This window comes from Rattus norvegicus, chromosome 15, assembly GCF_036323735.1.
Source record: "Rattus norvegicus strain BN/NHsdMcwi chromosome 15, GRCr8, whole genome shotgun sequence".
Lineage (NCBI taxonomy): Eukaryota > Metazoa > Chordata > Mammalia > Rodentia > Muridae > Rattus > Rattus norvegicus.
The window spans coordinates 26,185,156-26,194,994 of record NC_086033.1 but is presented as its reverse complement, the minus strand read 5'-3'; the positions used below and the strand labels follow the sequence as shown (position 1 = coordinate 26,194,994).

Genomic DNA, 9,839 nt, shown 5'->3' with positions numbered 1-9,839 from the left:
AGAAACACCTAAAGAAATGTTCAACATCTTTAGTCATAAGGGAAATGCAAATCAAAACAACCCTGAGATTTCATCTCACACCAGTGCGATTGGCTAAGATCAAAAACTCAGGTGACAGCAGATGCTGGCGAGGATGTGGAGAAAGAGGAACACTCCTCCATTGTTGGTGGGATTGCAGACTGGTACAACCATTCTGGAAATCAGTCTGGAGGTTCCTCAGAAAATTGGACATTGAACTGCCTGAGGATCCAGCCATACCTCTCTTGGGCATATACCCAAAAGATGCCTCAACATATAAAAGAGACACGTGCTCCACTATGTTCATCGCAGCCTTATTTATAATATGCAGAAGCTGGAAAGAACCCAGATGCCCTTCAACAGAGGAATGGATACAGAAAATGTGGTACATCTACACAATGGAATATTACTCAGCTATCAAAAACAACGAGTTTATGAAATTCGTAGGCAAATGGTTGGAACTGGAAAATATCATCCTGAGTGAGCTAACCCAATCACAGAAAGACGTACATGGTATGCACTCATTGATAAGTGGCTATTAGCCCAAATGCTTGAATTACCCTAGATCCCTAGAACAAACGAAACTCAAGATGGATGATCAAAATGTGAATGCTTCACTCCTTCTTTAAATGAGGAAAAAGAATACCCTTGGCAGGGAAGGGAGAGGCAAAGATTAAAACAGAGACTGAAGGAACACCCATTCAGAGCCTGCCCCACATGTGGCCCATACATATACAGCCACCCAATTAGACAAGATGGATGAAGCAAAGAAGTGCATACCAACAGGAGCCGGATGTAGATCGCTCCTGAGAGACACAGCCAGAATACAGCAAATATAGAGGCGAATGCTAGCAGCAAACCACTGAACTGAGAATAGGTTCCCTATTGAAGGAATCAGAGAAAGAACTGGAAGAGCTTGAAGGGGCTCGAGACCCCAAAAGTACAACAATGCCAAGCAACCAGAGCTTCCAGGGACTAAGCCACTACCTAAAGACTATACATGGACTGACCCTGGACTCTGACCCCATAGGTAGCAATGAATATCCTAGTAAGAGCACCAGTGGAAGGGGAAGCCCTGGGTCCTGCTAAGACTGAACCCCCAGTGAACTAGTCTATGGGGGGAGGGCGGCAATGGGGGGAGGGTTGGGAGGGGAACACCCATAAGGAAGGGGAGGGGGGAGGGGGATGTTTGCCCGGAAACCGGGAAAGGGAATAACACTCGAAATGTATGTAAGAAATACTCAAGTTAATAAAAAAAAAAAAACCTTAGTGTGAAACTTAAAATACTGAAACTGCTAGAAGACAACCTAAGGAACACCCTATAGGTGTAGAAACGGATTTTCTGATCAAACTCCAGCTGATCAGTAATTAAGGAAATGACCAAAGGGACCTCACCACACAGCAAAAGAAACAATGGAATGAATGCTCAGCTGTACTTCTGATAGAGATTTGATATCCAGAATATACAAAAACACTAAAGGGTCTAGAAAACAAATTGTTCATTGGTCTGACCAGAGAGTTTTGAAAAGACAAAACTGGCTAGGAAATATCTCAAAAGAGCATTCAACATTTTAAGATATTGGAGAATCCAACTCATAACTGCTATGAGACTTAATCTTATCAGAAAACTAAGGTCAGGAGACAACAGCTAGTAAACAATGGAAGATGTGGCAGAGAAAGAGAAACTCTCATTTGCTGTTTCCGGGACTGCAAGTTTATGCAGCCCCTCCAGAAATCAGTGTGGAGGATTCTCAAAACTCTGTACTGCTCCTTGGCATGCACCCTAAGAACTTCACATTACATTCTGTAGGTTGAATGGGACAGACATGACCATTCTACTTTACATAAATAAGCTACTATATTAGTATTTATTCCATAGCTGTAATGATACTTTATATAAAAAGCAACATATAGAAGGGAGAGTTTTGTTATGATTCCAGAGTGATAATTGCCTATTCTGGTGGGCAGGCATGAGAACAAGCATCAGACATGTTTTGCAGGAACGTATTGTTGAGCACTCACACATTCAATTTGCAAAGCACTGAGAATAAACTGGATGTGGGCTTTTCAATATCAAAGCACACTTCCAGTGATCCACTTTTTCTAGCAAGGCTGTGCTATGTAAACCTACCCAAATAGTGCCAACAACTGGGGACCATGTGTTCAAGTGCCCAAGATTATGGGAGACATTTTTTTAATTCAAATCACTCTATCTAGAAAGTGAAAACAACCTAGTCATCTTTCAGTGGATTAATAGACAAATAAAGTGCAACAATATATTCAGAGAAATTTTATTGAGCTTCAAAGAAAAAGGGAATCATGGAATTTGTAGCTTAATGGATAAAACTAAACTGAACTTTACTGAGTGAAGCACCTTAGACACAGAAAGACAAATGCATATGTGCACTCTTTTTTTGTGGATCCTAACTGTGCATTTTTGGATGTGATTATCTAACCTAGATTTAAAAAGAGTGGGTGAGGAACTCCAGAGAGTAATATAGTAGAATATAGGTTCTATAATGGAAGCAATAGAGAAAATGGGACAGGATGGGAGAGAAAGGGTAATGTTGAGGGAGTTGGGGAAAGAAGGGATAAAGAACACTGAAGATGATTGATAAAACATAGCAGACAGATGAATCAAGCTGAAACTGAGTTGCAATCTGTATCTTTGCATTCATAGAATTGGAATGAGCTGTGCAAGCTCCCAAGGGAGAACAGCAATCAGTAGTTTTTTCTAGCTATAAAACCTATGAAACAACAATGACCATGGCAAGATAAAGCAAGCCTTTAGCAGTAGAACTTATTTCTTTGGGGTAACCAATAGTCACCTAATTGAAATTTAAGCCTGCTAAGTAGAAGGGAACTCATGCCTGGTACTAATAACCTCCCCAACTACCTGTGGCTGAAGAGACCATGCATCTAGAAGGAAATTTAATATTATCACTTTATGAAAGCAGTGTAAGTTTTAGCTGCTTTCTAAACACCTATCCATATATACACGTACACACAGATAAACATAGCTCTCAACATACATATATGTATATATACAAACATATATATCCATCTTTGTCACTTTGCATAAAGCTCAAGCCCAAGTGGATTAAGGATTGCAACATAAAACCAGATATACTGAATCTAATAGAAAAAAGTTGTACAGAGCCTCACACTCATTGGCACAGGGGGAATTTCCTGAACAGAACACCAACGGCTTTTCAAGCTCTAAGATCAATAATTGATAAATGGAACCTCATGAAGCTGAAAAGCTTCTGTAAGGCAAAAGTCACCAGCAATAGGTGACCAATCTCCATGAACCCTACATATGACAGAGGGATAATATCCAAAATATATAAAGAACTGAAGAAGTTAACCTCCAAAAAAAAAAAAAACCCACCAAATAACCCAATTAAAATATGGGGTATAGAGAATTTACAACAAAGAATCTTGAATAGCCATAAAGCACTTCAAAGTCCTTAGTCATCAGGGAAATGCAAATCAAAACAACCCTGAGACTTTACCTCACACCAATCAAAATGGCTAAGATCAAAAACTCAAGTGACAGCACATGCTGAAAAGGGTGTGGAGAAAGAGGAACACTCCTTCATTGCTGGTGGGATTGCAAGCTGGTACAACCATCTGGAAATCAATCTGGAGGTTCCTCAGAAAATTAGAAATAGTTCTACCTGAAGATCCAGCTATACTACTCCTGACCATTTACCCAAAAGATGCTCCAACATATCATAAGGACACATGCTCCATTATGTTCATATCAGCCTTATTTATAATAGCCAGAAGTTAGAAACAACCCAGATATCCCTCAGCTGAAGAATGGATACAGAAAATGTGGTTCATTTACAAAATGGAGTACTATTCAGCTATTAAAAATGAGGACATGCTGAATTTTTCAGGCAAATAAATTGAAATAGAAAATATCATTCTATTTGGGACCCCCAAAGTCCCATACATTGAATGTACTCACTAATTAATGGATATTAGCCAAAAAGTACAGACTATCTGGAATTCAGCTCATAGATATTGAGAAGTATAACAAGTAGAAAGGCCCAAGTGAGGATATTTCAATTCCACTTAGAAGAGGGAATGAATGAATCATTGGAGGCAGAGGGAGGGACTTGGTGGGAGAGGGGAGTGGGAGGGAAAAAAGGGAAAAAGGATTAGGTATGGGGACATGGAACAGAAGAGAAGCCCAGTGGGCCAAGAGAATGAATGGGGATAAGCAGAATGGGGGTGGTTGGGTGTGGGGGACCCTCTAGAAAGGACCAGAGACCCAGGAGGTGAGAGACTCTAAGGAATCAATAGGGGTCACCTTAGCCAACATGTCCAACATTGGTGATAGGGAACTCAAAGAGCTCACTTCCAGTGGATAAACTTCAAGCAGGGGATGGGGTCCACAGTCAAAATTCTGACTGAGAACTGTTCCTGTGTAAAAGAATTGCAGGGACAAAAATGGAGAAGAGAATGAAGGAAAGGTAGTACAATGACAGGACCAACTTCGGATCTATTTCATAGGAGGACACCAAGCCCTAACACTGTTACTGATGCTATGATGTCCTTATAGATTGGAACCCGGATGTCATCTGAGAATCCCTACCAGCAGCTGACTGAGACAGATGCAGATACTTAACACCTAACCATTGAACTGAAGTCGGGGACCCCATGCTTGAATTAGGGGAAGAAATGCCAAAGCAACCCCATAGGAAGACCAGCAATCTCAACTTACCCAGACCTCAGGGAGCTCCCAGAGACTGAACCACCAACCAGGAGCATACACGGGGCAGTCCAAGGTCCCTGGCACAAATACAGTAGATGTCTGTCTGGTTAGGCCTTAGTAGTAGAAGATCTGCCTAACCCTGCAGAGACTCGAGGCCCCAGGGAAGGACCCTGGTGTGGAGGGTAGGAGGGGAGCACCCTTTGTGAGGTAAGGGGAGAGGAGGAATGAGATGAGGAACCGTGGGAGGAGGGACAGAGGGGGGGCAATGAAGGGAATGTAAATAAAATAATAAAATATGAAAAAATAAACAAAAATGTTATTTAATAGCAATGTGTTTGTGTGTCAAGTTGTCAAATATTGGTTACTTTTTGTTTACTTGACATAAGTTACAGTCACCTATAATTAGCCTAGTTGGATTGGCCTATGGGCATGTCTATGTGACATTTTCTTCATTAATGATTAATGAGTGATATGGGAGGGTTCATCCCATAGTTGATGGTGCTGTTCCTAGGCAGGTGGTTCTGGTTTGCAGAAGAAAGCCAGTTAAACAAGTCATGGAAAGCAAGCCAATAAAAATATATTTCTTCATGGTCTCTGGTTCAGTTTGTGCCTCCAGTTTCCTGCTTTAAAATCTTGTCTTGGCTGCACAAAATGACAGATTATAATCTGTGTACAAGGTAGCCCTTCTCTTTCCTAAATTGCTCCTGGTCATGGGATTTAATATAGCAAGAGGATAGTATCACAGACATAGACCATCATGTTCTTTTATTTTGTTTTGTGATAAACGATCTTGCTGTGTACCCAAGCTCCCTTGAAATTCTGATTCTCCAGTCCAATTTTTCAAGTTCTAGGATTACAGACATATTCAAATATGCATAATCCTAAATTTTTATTTTAAAATTATTTTTATTTAATATGGTGCATATGTGTGAGGGACAAGAGGACATTCAGTATGAAAGTACAATGCATATAACCTTAACATAATTGTCATTAATAGTATTTAAAATGTTTATCATATTTTTATGTTGAAAACACACAAAATTTCAGTCCTTTTGTTTGATACAGAATTAATGTTAGACAGATATATTTACCTTATGACGTTATCAAGTACAGATGTTGAGTAACTATCCAACTGCCCCAGCTGCAAACACTAAGCATATTGCTTCTTCTGACACTTCCTAGACTCTGGTAAACATTTTCCTATTCATTTTGAAAAACTTTTTACACATAGATGAGAACATGCAGAATTTGACTTCTCATAACTGACATATTTTACTTCATACAGTGCATTTCCATGTTATTCATGTTGCTGTAAATGGAATAATTTAGTTATTCTTGTGATTGAATAATATTCATATATATGTACACACTTGAATATGTTAAATTGATTATATTCATATATACCCTAGTACACACATGCATGGATGCACATGCACACACACATACACACATATGTAAATGTGATTAGTTGCGATTAGTTGCTTAAATTTAAAATTTTTATGTTCTTAAAATCTTCTGCAGGGCGTTTTTCATATCTTTGTTTCTCAGACTGTATATTATAGGATTAAGGAGTGGAGTACCCACAGAATAAAACAGAGTCACAAGCTTCTGCATTCCAGCTGCATGCTCAGATGTTGGGCTCATATACATTATCATCACTGAGCCATAGAAAAGAGAAACCACAGTCACATGTGACCCACAAGTGGAGAAGGCCTTTTTTTGTCCATCTCTTGAAGGAAGTCTGAACACAGTTCTCAGGACCAATATATAAGATGCCATGATGAAGAGGAAAGGAAGAACCAGGAGCAGAGACATTATAATTGTCCAGAAAAACTCCATTAATGGGGCTCTGGAACAGGCAAGGGCCAAAAGAGGACCTGGGTCACACAGGAAGTGGTCTATAATTCTGGACCCACAGAAGGACATCTGGGAGATGATGATGATGGGAACAGGGAACCAGAGGAAACCAAGCACCCAGCAACTGATCACAAGGATGTTGCAGAGGTGCCTAGTCATGAGGGCAGGGTAATGTAGAGGCCTGCAGATGGCAAGGTAGCGATCAAATGCCATGAGTGCCAGGAAAAAGCATTCTGTAGAACCAAAGGAGAAGAAGAAATAGAACTGCAGGAAGCATCCAGAGAAAGAGATGACTTTGGTTTCAGAGAGGAAGTTGGCTAACATGTTGGGGACTGTGGAAGTAACATACCAGATCTCCAGGAAGGAGAAGTTGGCCAGCAGGAGGTACATGGGGGTGTGGAGTCTCTGATCACAGCACACAGCACAGATGATGGAAGCGTTGCCCATGAGGATGAGTAGGTAGACAATGAAGAAGAGGACAAAGAGGAGGATTTGCCCCTCCCTGGGGTAGGGGAAGCCCAAGAGAATGAAGCCAGTGATGGTGCTGGAGTTTATGGTGCTGCTGAAGGTTTTCATCTGTCTGTGACCTGTGAAAGAACTAGAAATTGTTGAATATTCTGGAAATAACTGAGGAAATTTAATTTTTGTCCAAATAGGAAACAGAGTACTTTGCTCATCATCTATTTAATATTTATTGGAGTTTTACAGTTTGCTTGGTATTTTTTCCCCAAGCACTGGATATTCAACAACAAATGGAAAAGTTGAAGCCCCTATTCTATGCTGCATAACCAGCCACTCCTCTCTGTGTCTTCCATTGATATAAATAGACTAGGTTGACTATTTCTTCATCAGACACCATTGTAAGCATAGATTGATATAATTGGTATATCAAGGAATATTATTTGGGGTGTGACAGAAGATACACATGACTCGTATTTAGAAATATTTCCTAGTTAGGAAAAATGAGTGGAAGCTGCTAATGGCTACACATACCTGGAAGCCCAGCACTTGAAAGGTTGAAGGAGAAGTGTTACGAGTTCAAGTCATCATCATCAACTATGTACCAAATTTGAGTTTAGTTTGGGCTACAGGAGTTCCTGTTTCAAACAAACAAACAAACAAACAAACAAACAAACATAGACAGACAAACAAACAAACCCAGAAATGAACACATGAAAAGAAAAGGAAAAAAATCAACAAGTATACTTCATTAGTATTCATTAAATAGTCACCTGGTACGTTTGTTCTTAGGTGAGCTACTTGATGACTGTTAGCAGGAAAAATATGAGAGTTTTGGGGTACAGTTGTAGCCCAATTGTAGAACAGCCACCTAGCATTCATTAAGTCCTGCCTTGATCCTTTAGAATGCCAAAACCAGAAATAGAATTTTAGTGCAACCTAAAATATTATTGGGGAATAACTGTATGTCAGCATTATCTATTGGGTCTTTGGTTTTTAAAGATAGATTTATTTATTTGTTACATATGAGTACACTGTAGCTGTCTTCAGACACACCAGAAGAGGGCATCAGAACTCATTGCCATCATGTGGTTGCTGGGATTTGATCTCAGGACCTCTGGAAGAGCAGTCAGTGCTCTTAACCACTGAGCCCTTTCTCCAGCCCAAGTCTTTGTTTAAAGTAGGAAATTCATGTGTAAATCCATCAAAATTTCTAGTGGCAATTTATTAATAACTAGAACTTAAAGGCACAGTGAAAGCTAAATTTAATATCAATAATTTGATGGAGTTGATATGGATTCATCAGGAGATGCACTCCTCTTTCAGAAGATCATTAAATTGGGACTGGGATGCAGCTCAGCGGTAGCTGTGATGAGACCCAGTGGTAGAGTACTTGTCTATCATGTGAGATGCTCTGAGGAGATTGACCTCACCACTAAAGACCTAGAAATAAAGTACCCTTCCTCAACCCCAAAAATAGAAGACAAAAACTGCTCTTAATCCTCTGTCAAGAACATCTACATTATCCAAGTAGAATAACCAAGATTCCAACATTCTAAGTCCTCACCCCATTTGTATTACTGTATGGGTTCCTGGGATTAGATGGAGCAGGAAGGCAAAGGTGTCTGCATGTAGAGAACTGTCTTCTATGTGTGTGCTGAGAGTTATACTCATCTGTCCATGGCCTCAGATTCAGGTTTCAGATGGCAAAGTACTTCTCATGAGAAAGAACTGAATTGAAATCCCACCAGTATCTCGTGTTAAAAAAAGTAAAATTATCACTCAGGATATTTATCATTTAAAAATATTACCTCATTATGTTTTAAGTTGTGAGAGTATGGGGACTTGAATGTGGATCTTGGAGGAGTTAGGGGGAGGAATGGAGGGTGAGTATTGTCAAAACACAAAAAGCACATGTATGCATGTACTCAATTCTCAAACAATTAATAAAACAAATAACATTAAAAATATTACCTCAAATTTCCTTGTCTTTTGTCTATGTTTCAAGAATGAATCCTAGGATTTTTGGTACAGTCTTTACTGATAAGTGGCAAGAAGGAAATAACACAATTTTAAAACAACTAATGAATTCAAACCGTTTAATCACAGAAGCTAAGACTAACACACACATGCTCACAAATCATTGAGTAACTGTATTTGTGGTTTAACTTAGATAAATGATAACTTAAAAAACCCAACTCAAACAACTCATTGCCTAATAGTGGCTGAGCGTTTTGATATAAATAGTTTTACCAATTTTTCTAAATTCTCAACATTTGGACCAACATCTACTTGGACTATTTACTTTTGAAAGCAAAAATAACTGAGTAAATATTTCAAGGCTGTCTCTCTCTCCTTTGCAATGTCTTAACTACTCCATTTCCCTCAACTTCATATACAACAACGAAGTTGTCACTCTCACAGGCCCAGTTTCCAATCTGTCCCCTTATTCCTTGGTTGGTCTCTTTCCTATCCCACTCTGTGTACCTCAGGCTCAAGCCTTCATTACCATATCTCTGCACCATTACAAAATCTTTCTGACGGAGTCCTCTGATTTTTCACATTCATGTTGTAACCATATTGATTTTTTATAATTTGATCAGAAAACATAATTTCTTTGGATTGAGTAACCTTCCTACCCTAGTGCAATATCTAAGTACCAATTGACTGTGCACAGACCCCTAAACAATCTGGCCTTTGTGAATGTTTATTATTTTCCCACTTCTATTTCCTAGTCCTCCACCACATTTCCCATTTTTTTTTTCAGTTCCTCAGGACT

General features: G+C 39.4%; 1 protein-coding gene across 2 annotated transcripts; it reads right to left on the bottom strand.

Annotated features, from left to right (window-relative positions):
* Positions 1–889: 889 nt before the first annotated feature.
* Positions 890–7,295, bottom strand: Or11g27 (olfactory receptor family 11 subfamily G member 27). Of its 2 annotated transcripts, XM_063274399.1 has the most exons (2): positions 6,251–7,295; positions 890–1,047 (listed from the first exon to the last, which is right to left on the bottom strand). In XM_063274399.1, exons 1-2 carry the CDS (start codon positions 7,175–7,177, stop codon positions 1,006–1,008), a joined length of 969 nt encoding a protein of 322 aa, XP_063130469.1. In that variant the 5' UTR covers positions 7,178–7,295; the 3' UTR covers positions 890–1,005. The 2 variants fall into 2 exon arrangements, with proteins under 2 accessions (XP_063130469.1, NP_001000521.1); NM_001000521.1 differs by lacking the exon at positions 890–1,047 and having other exon boundaries at positions 6,242–7,177.
* Between the last annotated feature and the right edge of the window lie 2,544 nt (positions 7,296–9,839).

What these genes read in the sequence shown, in the direction of transcription:
- Or11g27 (XM_063274399.1), bottom strand. Translation starts at nt 7,177, where the DNA reads ATGAAAACCTTCAGCAGCACCATAAACTCCAGCACCATCACTGGCTTC. An exon ending in ACGCCCTGCAGAAGATTTTA is followed by an intron (nt 1,048 to 6,250) that starts AGAACATAAAAA and finishes TTCATTGCTACC; the next exon opens with TATGGGGTCAGAGTCCAGGG.